This window comes from Portunus trituberculatus, chromosome 25, assembly GCF_017591435.1.
Source record: "Portunus trituberculatus isolate SZX2019 chromosome 25, ASM1759143v1, whole genome shotgun sequence".
NCBI classification, from domain to species: domain Eukaryota; kingdom Metazoa; phylum Arthropoda; class Malacostraca; order Decapoda; family Portunidae; genus Portunus; species Portunus trituberculatus.
Genome location: NC_059279.1, coordinates 3,959,939 through 3,981,499, shown reverse-complemented (window position 1 = coordinate 3,981,499; position 21,561 = coordinate 3,959,939). Strand labels below are relative to the sequence as shown.

The 21,561-nt window shown below is 42.0% G+C and overlaps 3 protein-coding genes across 3 annotated transcripts; all 3 read left to right on the top strand.

Annotated features, from left to right (window-relative positions):
* Window positions 1–4,100: 4,100 nt before the first annotated feature.
* LOC123508641 (glutathione S-transferase Mu 2-like) lies at window positions 4,101–8,756 on the top strand. Its single transcript, XM_045262482.1, has 5 exons — window positions 4,101–4,262; window positions 5,960–6,100; window positions 6,720–6,899; window positions 7,874–7,966; window positions 8,342–8,756. The coding sequence occupies exons 1-5, from the start codon at window positions 4,227–4,229 to the stop codon at window positions 8,561–8,563; spliced, it is 672 nt and encodes a 223-aa protein (XP_045118417.1). The 5' UTR covers window positions 4,101–4,226; the 3' UTR covers window positions 8,564–8,756.
* A 256-nt stretch (window positions 8,757–9,012) lies between these two features.
* LOC123508583 lies at window positions 9,013–11,874 on the top strand. The gene is made up of 5 exons (XM_045262354.1): window positions 9,013–9,480; window positions 9,596–9,851; window positions 9,986–10,085; window positions 10,235–10,363; window positions 10,466–11,874. Exons 1-5 carry the CDS (start codon window positions 9,276–9,278, stop codon window positions 10,844–10,846), a joined length of 1,071 nt encoding a protein of 356 aa, XP_045118289.1. The 5' UTR covers window positions 9,013–9,275; the 3' UTR covers window positions 10,847–11,874.
* A 1,351-nt stretch (window positions 11,875–13,225) lies between these two features.
* LOC123508517 lies at window positions 13,226–19,689 on the top strand. The gene is made up of 11 exons (XM_045262251.1): window positions 13,226–13,666; window positions 13,844–14,099; window positions 14,213–14,312; window positions 14,714–14,836; window positions 15,186–15,572; window positions 15,956–16,118; window positions 16,333–16,524; window positions 16,801–17,053; window positions 17,375–17,474; window positions 17,731–17,865; window positions 18,361–19,689. The coding sequence occupies exons 1-11, from the start codon at window positions 13,552–13,554 to the stop codon at window positions 18,808–18,810; spliced, it is 2,274 nt and encodes a 757-aa protein (XP_045118186.1). The 5' UTR covers window positions 13,226–13,551; the 3' UTR covers window positions 18,811–19,689.
* Window positions 19,690–21,561: the final 1,872 nt, after the last annotated feature.

Here is a 21,561-nt window from a genome sequence, read left to right as displayed (position 1 = left end):
TCTCTCTCTCTCTCTGTCAGTTATCATAATCTCACCACCACTTTCACTTCCTCCTCGTTTGCAATCTCTCTCTCTCTCTCTCTCTCTCTCTCTCTCTCTCTCTCTCTCTCTCTCTCTCTCTCTCTCGGTAATTTCCTTTCTTTCACATTTACATACTTTTTTGTCCTTCTCTTCCCTCAGGAACGGAGGAGCTGCCTGACGAAGGAGGACCCAGCGCGATCCGACTCCCTCTATGGTGGAGCCTTTGGGGACAACGCTGCTCTTCTGCCACCCATCTCCCTGTCCCCTACCCCCTCGCCCCTTCCTGTCTGTGTGTGTGTGTGTGTGGGGCATGACCGGGGAAGGTGGTGGGTTTGGTCGGGTGGGTGCATGCAGTGGGTAGAGTTTCAGTAGTAGTAGTAGTAGTAGTAGTAGTAGTAGTAGTAGTAGAGGGTATAGTGGAGCTCTATTCACTACTATGCCCCCTCTTCCAATCCTTAGCCTTCCCCGGCATGAGAGAGGATGACATCTCCCTCTCCCCTCTCCTCCCCCTTCTACTAACGACTGTTCTAGCTACCCACAGGTCTCTCTCTGCAGTGGCTAAATGAACGAGGCAACAAGGCAGCCACCAGTTACTACTAACAAGGTGAGTATCGAGTTGTCTATTGGAGGAGTGAAGGGTTGGTAACTCTCACTACTCTGTTTTCTGATGTACGTTTTCTTTGATTTGTTTTGTGTAACGTTTTCTATGTAATAAATGACTGTTGAAATGATTGACTCGTTTATTTTTCCTAATCAGTGAGGGAAGCATATATGAAGAAGGGAATGAAATGTAATGGTGTAATCTTAAACTTTTATTTATTACACTTTAAATTACAACTTCTTTTCTCTAACAATCTTCTCTGTTCCGTCCTTCGCGTCCTTCGCTGACTTCTTCCCTCGACGTTCATCTCTTCCTTTCTGTTGAATCTTCATAGGGAGTCGCCTCCACCCGCACATACACGCACACAATCTCTCTCTCTCTCTCTCTCTCTCTCTCTCTCTCTCTCTCTCTCTCTCTCTCTCTCTCTCTCCATCCATCCTTTCTCTCTCTCCCTCATTCTCCTCCCTCCTTCTCTCCTCCTTCCTCTCCTCTCCTCTCCTCTCCTCTCCTCTCCTCTCTCTCTCTCTCTCTCTCTCTCTCTCTCTCTCTCTCTCTCTCTCTCTCTCTCTCTCTCTCTCTCTCTCTCTCATCCAATCTTTCCTCCTCCCTTATTCCTTCTCTTTCCATCCCTCTCACTCCCACTTCCTCTCCTTCTCCCTCCCTCCTCTCCTCTCCTCTCCTCTCCTCTCCTCTCCTCTCCTCTCCTCTCTCTCCTCTCTCTCTCTCTCTCTCTCTCTCTCTCTCTCTCTCTCAAATCTGGAATATACAGAACACGTTAAAATACTGCATTAATAAAAAAAAAAAAAAACTGCCAGACAGTAATTACCACCAACTTAATTAACCCCATTTAGTATACCATGACGCGTTTCCATAACTATTCTGGTTACTATTTGGCGATTTTCTACAGCTTCAAAAACTCGTGTAAGGATTAAAATAGTGAAGAGTGGCGATTAATCTGAGCAACATAGACCTTTCCCAATGTCAATAAAACAGCCAAATCATACTCAGAAATTCATGATAAAAATGTGTCCCAGTAGTAAAGGGGGGTTAAGAGTCTAATTCACGTCATGTAACAAGCAGTAACTACCAATACCACTGACTGATAACATAGCAATTACTTCAACTCCTCTCTCAGTATTTTCTTTTTTTTTTCACTCCCTAATATGGAAAACTTTAAAGATAAGAATAAAACTTGCATATAAAGAAGAAGAGAAAACAAGGAGTCTAGATAATTACTGCAATCGGTATTTGAGTCGTAGTTCAAACGAGCATCATATTAAACGACTATTACACTATACAAGGAAAATGGTAAGGAGAGAGGGAGGGAAGGGAGACGAAGGGAGGGAAGAAGAGAGGGAGAGAGGAAAGGGAGAGGGGAGGAGAGGGAGAGAGGGAAGGGAGAAAAGGAAAGGAAACAGAGAGAGAGAGAAATGAGTGATGAAAGCTAATTTTCGTATTAAAACAGTTATATCTCGCATGAAGAGTATTTTCAAAGGCTAGACTTTTTAAATAGCAACATGAAAACGCATTTCTTTAAGCTTCCGTAAATTAGTTTAAATAAAAAAAAAAGCTAAAAATTCAGGTTTTTATCACCATTCCCTCATTACGGAAGCATATCCCTTGTTAAACTGTCACCAAAATCACGAAATTACGCTTGAACACCAGAATAACGTAGTACACTATGCCTATGGTATGTTGACGTTATAAGTAATAGATTTGAGGCGTTCTGTTACCTGAAAAAAACAGACTAATAATCATTAAACCTTTCTCCCACCAATACCTTACAATTACGCCTTAGTAACGCCGATATGCAAAACAATCCTTCACGTCTTCACCACAATTATTTCTAAAGGCCACACAGATGATTAGCCGGTCCTCACGAGTGTCTTCAGTTTATATTTATAATGTAGTCACCATGCAAGATTGTCTGTCATTAGAATCATATAAACCCTTAACAATCCATGTATCAATTCAACTAAAACCTTTGGAAAGTAATCGGTGTGCGGCGCAGAAGTGTTCGAGAGTGGCAGTCACTCAAAGTGTAATTTCAAATTAATATTAAAATAATGGTAAGTCTTACCTCCGCATTGTCCAATGCCCAAATGGCAGTCGGCAGAGCATTATGTTCTCGAGCCTCGCCGTCGTCTAGTCACGTGACTGACGTCACACCACCACCACCACCCCATCTATTGTCATGTTATCCAGTTTTCTCACTTTAATGGCAAACTATAGTTTAGAATTTCGTTCAACGTCTGACAATTCCATCCCGGTGTGAAGGAGACGGACAGGCGTGGCAAGCTGCAACACACGACCAATTAACTCCACATACCAAAGTAAAAACCAAAAAAATCTAAGTAAAAAGCCAATGGGAGACTTCTAGCTCAGTCACCTCAACGCAAGCAGTTACCCTATTTTCTCTCAAGCGTCAGAGAGAGAGAGAGAGAGAGAGAGAGAGATAGAGATAGAGAGAGAGAGAGAGATAGAGATAGAGAGAGAGAGAGGACTGCACTGATACGCGTTACAGCTGCAAGAAAAGGAACGGGAAGGGATAGTAAGACTAATGTTTATGCCAGTGGTTCCCAACCTTTTCTGGTTTGAGTCACTTTGGCAAGCCTTTCAGAAGTCCTCGGCACCCTTATAAGGATATTTAAATTGCAAAATAGATTACAAATAATCAAAAATTTTGTAATAGGTTTACAAGTGCTATTACAGGAGGAAATACTTAAATTTAGTTATCGGTGTTTTAAACATACAGAGATTCGATTAGTACTAATACTTCATAATGAGTGAATTAAAAAGAAAAAAAACGAAAAAGCAAACAAACAATTAAATGACTCACGAACTCAGCTAGTTACAATACACGCCTCCTGCCGTCCTTGCACTCAGACGGGTAACTAAATGAAGGATGAGAAAAAAAAAATAAGAGAAAGAGTGGGAACACCTCACAGTTGTGCAGGATCATAGCCGATAGTTATCATGAACTGTGCAATGTGTGTTGACTGGTATTTGTTTATCGAATAGAGAGAGATAAAGAGTATCGGTAGTATGAAAATGCTTTTTGTCCTGAATTTTTGCAGCACCCTCGGTAGATCGATGCCGTGGCACACCAGATGGGATCTACTTGTTCACGCTGTGGCCGGTGCGGATGTATCTCGTTTATCTGATCAAATTTACCCAAGTTTTCTTTTTTAGTTTTTATCTCTCTAGTGTTTCTTTCTAGATTATATCAGTAGCTGGCCACTGTCACCACATTGCCGAGAGTGTCCGTTGCTAACATTTTTCCTCAAATGGCAATCACGGAGTCAGGTATTATTCTTTAAGACCGGGAGACATGGGATGAAAATAATGCTATTCATCTCTTACAGGCACTTATCACGTAGCCTGTTCATGGGAGAGAACAGAAAATAAAGCGATGAGTCGTCGTAACTATTTTGGTCCAAGTTCAAGGCCGCAGCTGGAGAGCGGCGCCGCGGCGGGAGGGGAAGTAGTAGGCACTGTGAGAGCAGTCTGGCAAGTGGCGCCCCAGGCAGAAATTAAGCAACTCTGGCTTATTGAAGTCAGACTCCAACGTCAGTGCCTTCAGTTTTACTAAACTTGAATCACCATGCGCCCTGTGCTCGGCTACTGGAAAACTCGCTGTGTACGTATCCATTAATCTAAATACCAGCGACATATACGAGTATGTAGTAGTTGCCAACACCGCCACGAGCTGACAGCGTATATACTTGTACAAAAAACATCTTAAAGTCAGCAGTAATAGAGTCATTTATTGGTGTTCGCCAAGGGTCCCCGACCACCTGTTTGCTCTTTGTTTTATGTATTGATCATATGGTAAAAATGATAACAAATGAAATAGCAGTAGATGTTTTTTTAGGAGCATTACATGTATTTACTTTTAATGGATGATGCGGTAATTTTAGCAACAAACAGAGAGATGTGCAACAAAAAACTACACATTGTATTGAAATATTGTAATGTTTATGGAATGGTTATCAATGAAAAGAAAACAACATTCTTTGTTATCAATGGAAGGAAGCAGATAGACAAGACTTAAGAGCAGGTGTGACTGTCAACTACGTGCCTAGATACTTGTATCTGGGCGTATCGTTCACTGACACTGCTTAGATGAACGTTGTGATTAACATGCATGAGACAGCTAATGAGACCGTTGTAACTAAATTTTCAATAATTTGTGCAACCATTACGCAGATGTTATATATATATATATATATATATATATATATATATATATATATATATATATATATATATATATATATATATGCACACACACACAAGAAAAAAGTGTTTGACGCGGCAGTGACTTCGGCACTGTTGTACAGCTGTGAATCATGGCTAAGCAACAAAATGAAATGTTTAGAGAGACAATATAATACTTTAGTGAAGTGTTTGGTGGGAGTAAGAAGAAACGCTAGTATTAATTTATGTATGCTTGAACTAGTAGAAACTAGTGAGGAAAAGAAGAAAAAGTTTCATAAGATCTAAGTTAGAAAATACAGATATTGACCAACCATTTAGCACAACATATGATCTCTGTAGACGAGAGAACACACCAGGATATAGATTTCTGTATAATGAGATATATTTAGAAGCTGATAGTGAACCCTTAGAGAAGATTAAACAGACTATTATAGATACACCAAACACAGCAACAAAGATTATAACTTATAAAACAGACCTTAATCCATTGTTGAGTGTACATAACGTATATAACAGCAATGTGTATATACCTGACTATCAACGCGAATCATTTTCAAGATTAAGGTTGATGTCACACTGTCTGAGAATAGAGACAGGGAGATGGAGTGGTACGCCTCGCCAAGACAGAGTGTGTATATGTGATGATACTCAGATACAGACTAAACGACATGTGTTGGTGGAGTGCCCGTTAAGTGAACACCTTCGTGGCAGGTATCCCATGTTACAGTTTGCAAATATTAGTGATTTGTTCAATGAAAATGTGTATGTCAAAGAATTGTGTAGCTTTATCTTTTTATGTTTTTGAGATATTTACTGAAGTTACCTCTACAGTTTATCAGGAAATAATATTTTCTTTTGGACAAAATGAAGGAATGTAATCTTTTTGTTTTCATATGATATTGTATGCAAATTTATTTTGTCAATAAACTAACTAACTAACTAGCTGTATGTGTGTGTGTGTGTGTGTGTGTGTGTGTGTGTGTGTGTGTGTGTGGCACCCTACACGCATGGTGTAACCTTAATGGCGCTTTTTATTAATCGAAATTTTTGTTCCCGGTTTCTCTTCTAATGTGTATAAAAAAAATTTCTTAAGTGTAATTATTTCCCCGTTTTCAGCTCGCTCAGCCCATTCGCCTCCTACTGGCGTACAAGAGGGTAAATTACGAAGACAAGCAGTACGAGACAGGAGACCCTCCGGAGTACGACAAGACGTGCTGGTTCTCCGTCAAGTTCAATCTCGGCCTTGACTTCCCAAATGTAACTATCAATGCCTGCGTGTCCTCTCCTGCACGTCTGCCTGTGTGTGTGTGTGTGTGTGTGTGTGTGTGTGTGTGTGTGTGTGTGTGTGTGTGTGTGTGTGTGTGTGTGTGTGTGTGTAATTCACCTCGGTCGTCTGCTGGTCACCCAGCCAGTCTTCCTCATTACGGAGCGAGCTCAGAGCTCATAGACCGATCTTCAGGTAGGACTGAGACCACATCAACACACAACACACCGGGAAAGCGAGGCCACAACCCCTCGAGTTACATCCCGTACCTATTTACTGCTAGGTGAACAGGGGCCACACATTAAGAGGCTTGCCCATTTGCCTCGCCGCTTACCGGGACTCGAACCCGGCCCTCTCGATTGTGAGTCGAGCGTGCTAACCACTACACTACGCGGTGTGTGTGTGTGTGTGTGTGTGTGTGTGTGTGTGTGTGTGTGTGTGTGTGTGTGTGTGTGTTTCATCTTTCCTTATCTGCCTGTTTGTCTGTCTGTCATCTTTCTATATCCTTCTACTTTATGTATCATATTTGCCACACAAGTTCAATTATTCTTTTTACGTACTATTTTATTCTTCCCTTGTATCTTCATCGCTTCCTGATTTCCACTCCTGCAGCTTCCTTACTACATAGACGGCGACGTGAAGCTCAGTCAGACCCTCGCTATTCTCCGCTACCTCGGCCGCAAGTATGGCCTGGAGGGGAAGACAGAGGAGCAGATGAGGCGAATCGACATCTTAGTGAACGATGCAATGGATTTTGAGATGCAGTTCGTGGATGTCGTCTATTACCATTACGTGAGAATTTTATTACCTGTATTTTTTTCTGTATTAACGTTTTCTCTCTCTCTCTCTCTCTCTCTCTCTCTCTCTCTCTCTCTCTCTCTCTCTCTCTCTCTCTCTCTCTCTTTCCTGTTTCTTTTGCCAACTTTCTTCTTCCTCTCTCTTTCCTCCTCCTAGTATATACGTTCTACTATTATTTTAAAGTATTTTCACCTCCCTTTCTTTATTTCTATCTATTCTCTCTTCTATCTTATTGTTATTGTTGTTACTATCATTGTTATTATTATCATCATTAATATTATTGTTAATATCATTATTATTATTATTATTATTATTATTATTATTATTATTATTATTATTATTATTATTATCATTATTATTATTATTATTAGAATTATTGCAGCATTATTATCATCATCATTATTATCATTATTAGTGGCAGTAATAGTATCATATTATTATTATTATCATTATTATTATTATTACTATTGCCGTTGCTGCTGTTGTTATTAATCATCCTTTATGTTACCATGTTTGACAAAAGAAGCACTAATTCTCTCTCTCTCTCTCTCTCTCTCTCTCTCTCTCTCTCTCTCTCTCTCTCTCTCTCTCTATATATATATATATATATATATATATATATATATATATATATATATATATATATATATATCTCTCTCTCTCTCTCTCTCTCTCTCTCTCTCTCTCTCTCTCTCTCTCTCTCTCTCTCTCTCTCTCTCTCTCTCTCTCTCTCTATCTATCTCTCTCTCTCTCTCTATATCTATCTCTCTCTCTCTCTCTCTCTCTCTCTCTCTCTCTCTCTCTCTCTCTCTCTCTCTCTCTCTCTCTCTCTCTCTCTCTCTCTCTCTCTCTCTCTCTCTCTCTCTCTCTCTCTCTCTCTCTCTCTCTCTCTCTCTCTCTCTCTATCTATCTATCTCTCTATCTATCTATCTATCTATCTATCTATCTATCTATCCATCAATCAACAGGACCGGAAGCCAGAGTACTTGAAAAAACTACCTGAAAAGATTAAAGAATATTCAGATTTCCTTGGTCATCATTCTTGGTTTGCCGGAGAAGAGGTGGGTGACGAGGCAACGTTACTATTTCTACTGTTTACTAACTCTACTATCCACTGTTGCTACTGTTATCTATTACTTAATGTACTATTGGTCACGTTTGTTAGTTCTGTTATCAACTAGGTATCTATGATTACTATTTCAATTATTTGGGATTTGGTACGATTTGTACAGGATTTTTTCCCTTTTTATTTGGTCAATGCTTCTCTCTGTCTGTCTGTCTGTCTGTCTGTCTGTCTGTCTGTCTGTCTCTCTCTCTCTCTCTCTCTCTCTCTCTCTCTCTCTCTCTCTCTCTCTCTCTCTCTCTCTCTCTCTCTCTCACATATTTTCTCACAATTAACCTTCATTTTCCATTATTTTTTTGTCCTCTCATTTCAGTTGACATTCGCGGATTTCCTGATTTACGAATTCCTAGATCAACACCGTGTCGTTTTTCCCTCTTGTCTGGACGCCATCCCGCCCCTGCAACGCTTCATGACTCGATTTGAAAGTCTGGAATCTATCCGCGAGTACATGGCAGGTCCCACCTTCATGACGGCGCCGCTTTTCAGTAAGTATTCCGCTTATGAGATCGAGCAGCGGGCGAAGAAAATGACTTGAGGAAGGGACGAAGTAAAGCAGTAATTCCAGCGTAGAAATGACGATAGTGAAGGAAGAGCTACGAGGAGGTGAAGGAGAAAAGAAGGCTTTTCCTTAATCTCTCTGTGCACTACAGCTGGGTATCATCACAAAGCACATAAAAAGATTCCCCAAAGAGAGTTTCTGTTTCATTAATAAACAGTGTATTAAACTGTACAGTCTATCATTCTTTACTAGTCCTGCACCGTTTTTCCTTGTGTGTGTGTGTGTGTGTGTGTGTGTGTGTGTGTGTGTGTGTGTGTGTGTGTGTGTGTGTGTGTGTGTGTGTGTGTGTGTGTGTGTGGTGGAGGAGGGCGGGAACGGGATGGGAGTGGAGTAGTGAAGTGAATTACAAAACACACACAATTCGAACGATAAACATGTCCATTACTCAGGACTTTCCCACCTCAACATCCGATGTCGCCTCAAGTACGTGCTTCCAGATTCCTCACTCTGGTAGTATCGAGAAGGCAACTGCAGTGCGGTGTCGGTCATTCAGCTTAGGCTGCCATCGCCCATCCAAACATTAACCGGATCCAATGTTGCTTAGCCTCGCTGATCGGCGAGAAGCAGTGTATTCGACGCGGTGTGTTGGGTGGTCTGAATTCATTTCAGGACACCATTCTAACCATTCTCCTCAGTTGCACCTGTCACCAAGGTGTATCTACAACTCTTATATCGACTGAACTAATCAATGCTTTTGGAAAGTTTGTTTATCTTTCTAAGTTTGTGTTCCCAGAGGTTAAGTTCGTATCAAGTCGAAATGAACACGACGGACCACCAGAGTGAAGACTGCAATGTTTTGGACATATATGCTCCCGGGGAGTCTCCAGTGTCTAGGCTATTCCTGACGGTTACTCTGGTCCACTGTTATGGTGTCCTCGTCTTTGGCACTCTTGGTAAGCGCTTCATATCTTAGCTGAACGAAGCTGACATTCACTTAATGTCATGAAGTTTCTAGTAAAACAAGTCTCGTCAAGGAATCAGTAATTTGTGTGTCTGCATTGCTCTCAGGTAACGCGTTGGCGCTGTGGTGCGTGGGGACGTGCGCCAAGACGCGGCGGCCGGTGAAGGTGATGCTGTTCAGCGTGTTCCTGCCCGCCCTTGTGGTTTGCTTGGTGACGCGACCTGTGATTGGAGAGATTCGGATCGCCCTCCTCACGTGCGATCCCCAAAGAATCTCAGTAACGGTTGTACAAATCAATATGGTTGTGTACAATATCCTGGCACAGATTGAACTGACCACCATAGCTGCTGTAGCTGTGGTCAGGTGAGGAGACACATACCACACTTTAAAAACACTAGTAAAAATTCGTAAAGTTGATGCAAAACAAATCCAGGAGGTGCAACATAATATATTGAGAGTATTTTAGCTAAAATTACAAAGAGCACCGTCCCCTGCAGGGCAGTATCAGTGTGGGCGCCACAGAGGCAGGCGCTAGGACTCCGGGGCACAGTGGCCCTGGTGACGGCGATATGTGTGTACTCCACCCTCACCGGCCTCGTGAGTAGCAAGCAGCCTGAACTTCTCCACGTGAGACAGCGAGGCCTGTGTTCCGTGTTTACAGTAACATTTGTTCTTACTCGATGGTCTAAATATCAAAGGCTATAATGATGAGGCTGACAGCTTTGCTATGAGATAAACCTTTGCAGGGGGTGCTGGTAATGGTGGTGACGGATGAGATGGACCACCTGAGGATCCTTGTCACAGTCTTGTTCTTCATCAACACCACTCTTCCGGCACTCATCACCGCCGCCGCCTACATCCTCATGATATACAAAGTAAGTAACAAAGAACGCTACACTTGTTGTCTTATGCCGAGTAGAGTTAGGAGTAAAATGTTATACACTGAACGCCTGTGTCAAATGCAAATCTTGTCTCAGATTCAGCGAAACAAGCGTCGTTTGGCAGCCAGTCAGCAGCAGGGGCGGGAGACCACCACCATGGACCAGGCCACGCGGGCCATGCTGGCGGTGTTCATCAGTAACATGGTGTTTGGCCTGCCACACTCCATCTACCACCTCATGGGCAGACAGCCACACTTCATGAATATCTTATTCCACGTCTTGTTTTCAACGCACTTCGTGATGGACCCACTGGCGTTCGTGTGGTTCAACAGTTGCTACCGAAGACGCGTTTTTTCCCGCATGAAGAAAGTGACGCGGTCTATCTCCTCGGTTCCTACATCGTCTTTCCTCCACGCCAGCTCTGTCTCACCGAGCGACCACCACCACGACTCCAATCCCAAGGAGGAGAACGCCTAATAAAGCTGAACACGCCCGCCCTGTCAGGCAGACAATGTTCCCAATGAAGTATATAGATGATTAGATACTCTTTTTTTTCAGTAATGATAGGACACAGACTTCAGTAGGCAGATGACTTGTGGAATGGAGGAATAATGCATAAGGTGTGTTGTCTCGTTGTTCAGTGCATGTGCGTTGTTTGTAGTGAGAGGATGTGGCTTGTTTTTTTGTTACCTTATCTTTATATCCTGGAGAGACAAAAGGTGGAGAGGAGTTTTTTTTTTTATACCTCATGGCCTTTTCACGGGAATTTATGGGCTAAAGGGGATACATTTTGTGGCACCTCCTATATGAAACCCCACCCGTTGGAAACCGTTGCCCCGAGTGACGAAGCCCAACCTACACTCGGACTGTGGATAGGATTCGAACCCGTGCGCTTGGAGACCCCTCGGATCCCAAAGCGCGCTTGGTTCTACTGTACCATAGCGGTTCCATACATATATGTGTTTCTTGCATTCAAAATCCTTGTATGTTAATATTAATAACGCCCTGTCTTAATGAGATTCACATTTCTTCTGTACGCCAACGTTACATATCATTGTATTTCATTGTTCTGTATTACGTCATGTTCCTTTATGTTTAATGTTCGTCAGTGTCTGGTAATAGTGGCTCGCTGTCTTTCCGATGTCTGGCTCAGGCAATGTGCGCACAACACCTCGGGGAGTCAGACCCATTGTGTGCACGAAAAGGCTTGTCTGTATATAGTGTCCACACCCAGCAATCATAAAACATATCAACATTGTATCTAAAGCATTGTTTCTTGGTGTGAACAGGACTTAATTTTGTCATACTATTGTACCACCAGCGCGTCACACAGTCAGCCAGCCAACCAGTTAACAATAAATCAATCAAACATACAATGCTACTTAATAGAAGACCCTGCATCCTGGAACCTACAGACTCTCGGACCTGTACGGGAACTGGCAACTAAGTGGACTTTTTTTTTTAATTTCGTGTTGTTCTTGGCCAGCTTTCCTCTCTTACATAAAAGAAAAATATTAATCACTGTAAGAGACAGACACCTTTCTTTAAGGGAAATACCATTTTGGTCTAAGGCAATGGAAAAAAAAAAAATATATATATATATATATATATATATATATATATATATATATATATATATATATATATATATATATATATATATATATATATATATATATATATATATATATATATATATATATATATATATATATATATATATATATATATATATATATATATATATATATATATATATATATATATATATATATATATATATATATATATATATATATATATATATATATATATATATATATATATATATATATATATATATATATATATATATATATATATATATATATATATATATATATATATATATATATATATATATATATATATATATATATATATATATATATATATATATATATATATATATATATATATATATATATATATATATATATATATATATATATATATATATATAAATAAATATATATATATATATATATATATATATATATATATATATATATATATATATATATATATATATATATATATATATATATATATATATATATATATATATATATATATATATATATATATATATAAAACCCACTGAAGGTGCCAATCCCCAAATAGTGTAGTCTTAATCCCTTCAGTACTGGGACGCATTTTTTACATTGAGTTTTGGGTATGATTCGACTGTCTTATTGACATTAAGAAGGGTTTATGGAGATCAGAAGATTAATAGCCACAGTCTTCAATATTCTAATCCGCAAGATGAGTTTCTGAAGCTGCATAAAAACGCCAAATAGTAAGCAGAATAAATATGAAAACACGTCATGCACCTAAGGTGTTAAAGTGCCATCTAAAATTTGTGAATAAGTATCTTGAGGTACAGACGACTGGGTCATCAAATCCTTGGTATTACCGACGCTGTGAAACTTAGCGGAAGTTTATGTTGATTAAATGAAATGTCAAGTTGGGCCTCGGTGTGTGTATGTCTGTGTGTGTGTTTGTGTGTGTGTGTGTGTGTGTGTGTGTGTGTGTGTGTGTGTGTGTGTGTGTGTGTGTGTGTGTGTGTGTGTGTGTGTGTGTGTGTGTGTGTGTGTGTGTGTGTGTGTGTGTTGGTGTGTGTCGATGTATCGGTGTGTATGTTGAATGAAGGCAAGATGATTATTTATGCTGACTGAATCTTAGAGAGACATTTCAAACACATTTCAAAGCCGACACATCATGTGCACAAAATCATCCATCCGTTTCATCTGATTATCTTACATTTTCGTGTTCCGACAGACACCACGACTGACAAGCAGAAATGGATGCCCAAAAAACAAACTCCCAGATTGCATAATGTCACAGTGATAAGTGGCGCGTTATCACAGCCTCCAATGCAATGAGCAGCGCAGCCACAAGGCCACATGCCCAACACTGGTATTACCAACGCTTGGAAACTTCCGGAGGGTTGACTTATCAAGACCCGAGACGCCACATTCCTCGGCGCGTGCGCTGGGCACACGCAGTTGAAATCCATGATAAGTATACCATAGGCGCACCACTGCATCACCATACGCCGCAAGGATCAGAGATAGGAAGGACGCTGCTGGTTGCTCTGGAACTTAGTGGCTTGTCTGCAGAAACGAGACCATTGACGAGACATGAATACCACAGACAACAATACCCTGCTCGATTTCGGTGGGCCGCCGACGCCTGCGGCATTGCTGTGGTTTGCTCTGGTCCACTGTTACTGCGTCCTCGTCATTGGCACTTTGGGTACGCGTGCGTCATCTCAACTTTGCGAAGCTGTCATCCACAATAACGTGAATCCACTTAGTACCAACATAATACCACACAGCTTCTAACAAAACCAGAGCTAGTGTCTCTCATACATGAAAAATTGTATTATGTCAACGCATGAACTTATAATTTGTGTGTCTGCATTACTCTCAGGTAACGCGTTGGCGCTGTGGTGCGTGGGGACGTGCGGCAAGACACGGCGGCCGGTGAAGGTGTTGCTGTTCAGTGTGTTCTTGCCCGCCCTACTTGTTTGCCTACTGACGCGGCCTGTGGTTGGAGAGGCCTTAATCAGCCTCATCACGAGAGATCCACACAGAGTCTCTCATATGGTCATCAATATTAACAGTGCAGTGTACTCCAGCCTGGCGTCCACAGAACTGGTCTCCATTGCTGCTGTGGCTGTGGTCAGGTAAGAAGACGCTGGTAGAAAAAAAGAAATGATTAAAAGCAAACTCATGCTGTACAAAACTGGCTCTAGTGTGTCAGATGCCCTTAAGGACAAGACGCTTCCTTCTCCTGCAGAGCCGTGTCGGTATTATCCCCGCATGTCGGCACTCTAGAGATTGGTGGCGCCTCGCTGCTGGTGGCGACATTATGTTTGTACTCGGGTGTCAGCGGTGCGGTGAGTGTTAACTGACTCTCTCCAGCTTTCTTGATATAAATTGACGTATCCATTACGAAGGTGGGGAGGGAGTTGGATGCAGTGTTTCGTGTTGCCAACATAGCTTCGTCACACACTGTTCAGAACACATAAAGGGTAACATCATTATCATCACTTGAGCTCAAAAGATTGCTGATAGTAAATGTGATTCTTTTCTTTATTTTTCTTTATTTACACGTTTCTGTGACTTGGACTATTTCAAGAGAGAAAAAAAAATAAGTAGAGGAAGGAACATATCAATCCTATTGAAACCATTTTCTATTAAACTTTATCGCTAAAAGCATTACTCGAGAGCTTTTGTCTTCTTATATTTAGTATTCCTTGTCTACAATTCTCTAGACACCAAACAAAATCTTTGACAGGGACTGGTGGCGCTGATGGCGATTAGTGATGCATATATGGTTCTCGTCACCATCTTGTTCTTCATCAACACAACAATGCCGGCAGTCATCACCGCCGTCGCATACATCCTAATGATAGTGACTGTAAGTAACATTGTCTTGCTTCTTGAGTAGTCTTTGAGCAGACCTGTTCATGCACCAAAGATCACAATGAAGTCCGCGCAGAACATGAACATGAATATCGATAGATCTTTACTTATTTTTTTCTTCAAGTTCCGCCTCTAAATAATTCTTGCCAGACGACCAATTCACCGTAAATAATTTCAATAGCTGATCAGTGACTGGATCTAATCACCGACTGGCCGGTGTTAGTTCCCACTTCACACAGTGAGGCTTGGAAATGTTGTTTTGATGTTGCAATGAATCAGGGAACATGGCGTTACAAAATTCTATACATTTAACGCTCAAGTGAAATGCCAATCTCATGCTTCAGGTTCAGCGGAACAAACGTCGCTTGGCCGCCAGTCAGCAGCAGGCCAAGTCAGTCTCCAGCATGGACCAGGCCACGCGAGCCATGCTGGCGGTGTTCCTCAGCAACCTTGTGTTTGGCGTACCGCACACTATCTACCACCTCATGGGCAAATTACCGCTGTACATGAGCATTATATTCCACGTGCTGTTTTCCACGCACTTCATGGTGGACCCGTTGGTCTTTGTGTGGTTCAATAACAATTACCGCACTCGCGTCCAGTCCTACGTGCAGAAAGTGACGCATTCCCTGTCCTCGCAAGCAACCTCCTCCACCGTCCAGTATTCCACCACCTCCCAAAGTGACAACCACCGCCACCATCCCTCCACAAACGGGCAGGTGGACACTAATGTTTAACTCCTGGTATTACTCCACACAGTCTTGTACACTCTGGATCTGCTTGATCGTGTTCCCAGATTCCTGTGTTTCTCGCGTGATCTTGTACCTGTCGTATGTTGACTGAATTTTAAGCAAGAAGAATCTATATATCTCATCATCATATACCTTTCTGTCTATCAGTTGTGTCTGTGCTCTGCAATTCTGCCTGATTATGTATTTCCATATTCCTAGATTCTTTGTATGTTCTTTACCAGCATGTAATTCTATATCCCTTTAATAGAAGTGTGTCGATAAGATTCGTTTCTCTTTACCTTTTCTCATTATATAATTTTTCCTTGCGTTACTCTTCAGTCTCCTTATTTATCAATCATGTTTGTATTTCCTGTTTTCCTTAGACGGGCCCCACCGCCACCCCCACCACAGCCACCACCACCACAACCACCACCACCATCAGGGGAGAATATGACAGGACTGATAAGGACGGGTATTACCAAGGCCAGGGTGGTGGAGGGGGTTCCCGAGGGCTTTCTGTATCACACCCCGAAGAACACATGCTATGTGTAACAGCTTATCACACTTCATTAATGCAGACGTCGAAATGTCCGACATGGTCATTTTATTACATTATATTTTGTTTCCTTGCGCTGGATTGGTCAGACTAAGTGCGTGATTGCCAGATTGACTGAATGATTATAAAAGTTTAGCATTCGGAGTTTCCAATGGCACGTGTTGGCTGTCTGGCCTGAAAGGGCTAAGGTTAAGAGGAAATGAGTAGAAGTCCCGGGATACAAGCAAGGGATAAGAGCGACAGAGCGTCAGTGTCTCATTAGGCTTTGTCAGCACTGTGTGGAGAGCATGGCCAATTGTAGCCTGCCGTGGAATACCTTCAACGGTGACATCCCAGACTCATTGTTGTATTTCTTCCTCTTCTACTGCTGCGCCATCTGTGTTGTTGGCATCGCAAGTGAGTCTCCTACGCGGGAAGGATGTGTTTCCTGCGTCATCTTCACTAGCAGTTAGAACGTGATATATTTTCTTTTATCTATTCATTCTTTCCCTATTTTATTTCTTTATTATTATTTTTCGTATGTGTGGACGTGTGCCAAATCGACTTTTGTTATCTTCTTCAAGCAATGTATCGTTTTAATTTCCATTAAGCTCAATATTTTTCTCTTCTCTCTCTCTCTCTCTCTCTCTCTCTCTCTCTCTTTCCGGTAATGTAAAGTGTTCCTTCTCCCAGGCAATGGGTTGGCGCTGTGGTGCGTGGCGACTTGCTCCCGGACAACCACATCCGTAAAGATCCTGCTGTGTGCTCTCTTCTCCACCACGCTGCTCATGTGTGTGGTGGTGATGCCCTTCATGGCACACTTCTCACTGGCCAAACTCTGGTGCGACAGGGAGGTGCCCCGGACTCTGTTACACATTGTCATTTTGAGCTACATTGTGCTGACCATGATGGAGCTTTTCTACATCTTCGTTATGGCGCTCCTCAGGTTGGACATCAAGTGTTTTGTTCTTACTCTTAGAAGGTTATAGCTTCTCAAGTGTACAGTGAACCTATGGAAGTCTGTGTCATAAACCTGAAGACTACAAGTGATTGCATGAGTAGGGATAGAGTAGTTTAAAAATTTCAGTGACTGACGTTCAATTTTTTCCATCAGTAAAATCATTTGTATCATTCCTTTGCAGTATCGAGAGTGACTTTTATACAATGTGCACTAAAAGACCAAGGTGTCATGAATAGTACACAGACCAGACCGTTTCTTATAGAGCATCCATGGTAATGTGTGTCATGGTCCCCTTGGTTCCTGCAGGACGCTGGCCGTGTGGTCGCCTATGCGGGGCCAGATCGAGGTCCGCGCAGCAGTTGCAGTGACTCTCGGGATCGCATTCTACAATATATCGATAACTCTCGTGCGTACAAACTCTGCTTTGTCTGGGCCCCATCTCAATTGTATAGGATTTCTAGATACTTGGTATAGTCTTCAGAAAGCTTCGACCTTTACATTTCCACTCGGACGTTTAACTGTTTTTTTCTCTTTTATATATTCTGTCCATCTCTTCTTGAGTCAGCCTCGTCAGTTCCTTTTCATGTTCAGATCAGTCATTGTCCCGATGATGATTACAAAACTTTCATTCACATCTACTCTTCACTTGATATTCCTTACAGCTGGTGGCGGCGCACTTCTGGAAGACGATAATTCCGAGACCCACCCGGTACATCATCCTGAAGGTGTACAACGCCCTCCACTTCGTCTTGCCAGTACTGCTCACGCTCGCCTGCTACCTGTCCACCATTTTCGCAGTAAGGCCTCCGTGCCGTCATGTCTCCATAACTCCTCAGTTCTTCAGTGTTTCTGGGCGCATCGTTCCTTAATTCAACAGCGCTTCCAGACATGTCTTTGATTCTACAGCGTCCCCCGATAATCATAGTGACTACACATTGAAAAACACTCTTTTATATATATTCATCCGTTTTACTTTTCATAGATGCTTGTAAATATTATATACTGAACTTTTGCTGGTATGAAACCACAATAAAGGATTTAGATGAAGTGGTACAAATTTACAATACGATTGTAAGCTCACCAGCGAATTAACAACACAGGATCCCTTTCAGAGTCTCTGGTTTCATCCTTGATTAGTCTCCCATATAGACAAGCTCGCATTGAATCACTAGTGCATATCGCCTTTACTTAGCACCTAAAGGGAATAAAAAAGAACCAATTAACAATTAATTACTTCATATATTAACTGGGTGATATTTATATTGGGAGAATAAGTAATGGATGTGTTTCAGGTAAGACGCAACACGCGGCGCCTGGCTGCTTTCACCACGCGGGCCACTGTGACTAGTGGGAAGATGATGGACCAGGCCACGAGAGCCATGATGGCGGTGTTCATCAGCAACCTGGTTCTCGGCCTGCCGCACTCCATCTACCACATTGTACCTTACGATCACCGTGTCTTCTCCTACGTCATCATGCACTCCATCTTCTTCACACATTTGTTTGTTGATCCGCTGGCCTTCCTGTGCTCCAACCTGCACCACCGGCGGCGGGTCCTCCAGGCACTCAGGTCTCTGGTCTGCCGGTCTTCCCACACGGTGGTTGGGTCATCACCTGTCTCACTCACCACTCAGACAACTTCCACTCAAAAAAGTATCGAAGAAGGACAACGGAATACTTCGTCAGAGGAAGAATCGAGACAAGCACCAGCCAATATACAACTCAAAGACATGCCCGAGTAAAGATACACGTGGAAGGCACTGATTCGGACACATTGGTGCCTTGTCACTTATTTTCAGCGAATAGATTACATAGTCTTCACCAGTGGTCTCTTCATACAACTATGCCTTATAGATTTTCAATCTCATTCATTAATCTTGACAGAAAACAGAATAAAAGGAAAATGAATACATGGAGCCGTAAAAGAGATTACTTCCCTTGTCGTTTCTTGAAAGTAAGGCAGACCTTGAAACCTATTAGAATAAGGCGCTGCATTCCTGTAAACGCGTGAACACAATATTATTCATGCATTACTGGCGTCTGAAGCATAGCTGGTAGGCCTATACTTATCACGGCAACACGAAGAGACCGGTGCCGCCACTCACTCACACACATACATACACACACACACACACACACAAACACACACACACACATGTATCATATATATATATATATATATATATATATTGTGCATCGTATATATCTTCATCATGTATTTCATTTCTATATATTAAGCTTGTGTGTCTTTGTGTATCGTATATATCTTCATCATGTATTTCACTTTCATGTATTTCATTTCCTGAGCTCCCACGCTTCGCGAATTTTCCATACACACCCACATTCCATTATCACCTCACCTCTTCCTGGAGCCATGCTACCACCTGTCCTCGAGCCATGCCGGATCCAATCAAATTAAACCATCCATTTTGACGTCACGGCGCTGACCAATCACGAGGTCGTGACCCGGGACACCTGACGCACATTCAACCTCTCTCATCCTTCACTCTCTGACCCGCATCTGTGCGAGGCGGACGCATCTTCTCCATAAGCAAGGCAAGGCGTGGGTGCTCGATCATCGTGTGTGTATATATCTATCAACAATAGACATCATCAGCTTCCGTGAGTGTTTCCGTCTTCCTCATCGCAGCAGTTTACATCTTAAACCGTGGTGGGCCATATATACTCTTTTTTCTACACGTGGCGGCAGTCCTTTATTAATACACGTGGTGAACAAACTCTTATCAATACACTGGTGTGGCATCTTCCTTTCCTCACCACCAGTTAGTTCTTTCAATATACTGGTGGGACCTTTTCGATATACTGGTGGCAGCGGTGGGATAGCCTATCTATCGACGTGTTGAAGCTTCCTCTCACAGAAAACGGTCATCAGTATTTGCTTGTTTGCGTGGATAATTTCAGTCGGTTCAGCATCTTGGTTCCTCTCAAAGACAAATCAGCACAATCCATTGCACGCGCATTGATCGATGAAGTCATATGCCGCTATGCTACTCCTCGCGTCATTCTATCGGACAACGGTACCGAGTTCAACAATACCATACTCAAAGCAGTTTGCGATTCATTCCACATCAAGAAATGTAACATCATCCCATATTCTCCTCAAGCTAACGGTAAAGTAGAAAGAGCTAACCGTCGTATCCTCGATATCCTTCGCTTCATTGCAAGTTCAAACTCTGCATGGGATGCACATATTCCTCTCGTTGCGTGCTCGCTGAATTCTGCCATTCACTCTTCCATCAATGAGTCGCCGCATTTCGTCCTTTTCGGTACAGACAAGCGACTCCACACGAGCTTCTCTCCTCAGAACCTCGTCCGCTCTATTGCCTCGACGATTACGTCAAATTCAGAGTCAATGCTTTTCAGCGTATCTACACGTCGGTGCGAGACAACCTCTCTGACTCCCAGGAGTCAATGCTGGGAAAGCAACATCGCCGCTCTACCCCTCGCGAGATAGCAATCGGAGATGTTGTATTCCATAGAGTCCATGACCGTCACTCAAAACTCGATCCGCTCTTTCACGGCCCTCACCGAGTCACAGAGCTCATGCACGGTCATAAGGTGAAGATCATCGAGCTAAAGACAGGCAAAGAAAACATCGTTCATAGAGATCATCTCAAGCGTGTCGATCGTGGGTTCGACACGGGCACCACCACGCCCCTGACTCTCCCACAGCAGGGATCTGTCAGCATCGACAGTCAGCCTGTCTCACCTCCTCCACCTTCAATTCCCTATAACCTTCGGTCTCGCCCAGGGTAGTAGTCAGCTCTCTATTCCCATTCATTTTCTCTCGTATGTATATATTCATGTATACGTTTTCACGTATTTTATCTATATTTTATCTTGTACTATGTTGTATTGTATAACTGATCCTCTTATATCATTGTCCCCCTTCTTCATTTAAGTTCTATTTTCCATGTATTTTTATTGACATCCGAGGACGGATGCTTCCAAGGGGAAAGTAATTGTATCATATATATATATATATATATATATATATATATATATATATATATATATATATATATATATATATATATATATATATATATATATATATATATATATATATTGTGTATCGTATATATCTTCATCATGTATTTCATTTCTATATATTATGCTTGTGTGTCTTTGTGTATCGTATATATCTTCACCATATATTTCATTTTCATGTATTTCATTTCCTGAGCTCCCACGCTTCGCGAATGTTCCATACACACCCACATTCCACTATCATCTCACCTCTTCCTGGAGCCATGCTACCACCTGTCCTCGAGCCATGCCGGATCCAATCAAATTAAACCATCCATTTTAACGTCACGGCGCTGACCAATCACGAGGTCGTGACCCGGGACACCTGACGCACATTCACCCTCTCTCATTCTTCACTCTCTGACCCGCATCTGTGCGAGGCGGACGCATCATCTCCATAAGCAAGGCAAGGCGTGGGTGCTCGATCATCGTGTGTGTATATA

Excerpts from the sequence above, each read along its gene's own strand:
- LOC123508583 (XM_045262354.1), top strand. The coding sequence starts at position 9,276 with ATGCTTTTGGAAAGTTTGTTTATCTTTCTAAGTTTGTGTTCCCAGAGG. Across the intron at positions 9,852-9,985 it reads GCTGCTGTAGCTGTGGTCAG|GGCAGTATCAGTGTGGGCGC; the intron begins GTGAGGAGACAC and ends CGTCCCCTGCAG. Across the intron at positions 10,364-10,465 it reads ACATCCTCATGATATACAAA|ATTCAGCGAAACAAGCGTCG; the intron begins GTAAGTAACAAA and ends ATCTTGTCTCAG.
- LOC123508517 (XM_045262251.1), top strand. The coding sequence starts at position 13,552 with ATGAATACCACAGACAACAATACCCTGCTCGATTTCGGTGGGCCGCCG. Across the intron at positions 15,573-15,955 it reads ACGGGCAGGTGGACACTAAT|ACGGGCCCCACCGCCACCCC; the intron begins GTTTAACTCCTG and ends TGTTTTCCTTAG. Across the intron at positions 17,866-18,360 it reads ACCTGTCCACCATTTTCGCA|GTAAGACGCAACACGCGGCG; the intron begins GTAAGGCCTCCG and ends GATGTGTTTCAG.
- LOC123508641 (XM_045262482.1), top strand. The coding sequence starts at position 4,227 with ATGCGCCCTGTGCTCGGCTACTGGAAAACTCGCTGT. Across the intron at positions 4,263-5,959 it reads GCTACTGGAAAACTCGCTGT|CTCGCTCAGCCCATTCGCCT; the intron begins GTACGTATCCAT and ends CCCCGTTTTCAG. Across the intron at positions 6,900-7,873 it reads ATGTCGTCTATTACCATTAC|GACCGGAAGCCAGAGTACTT; the intron begins GTGAGAATTTTA and ends ATCAATCAACAG.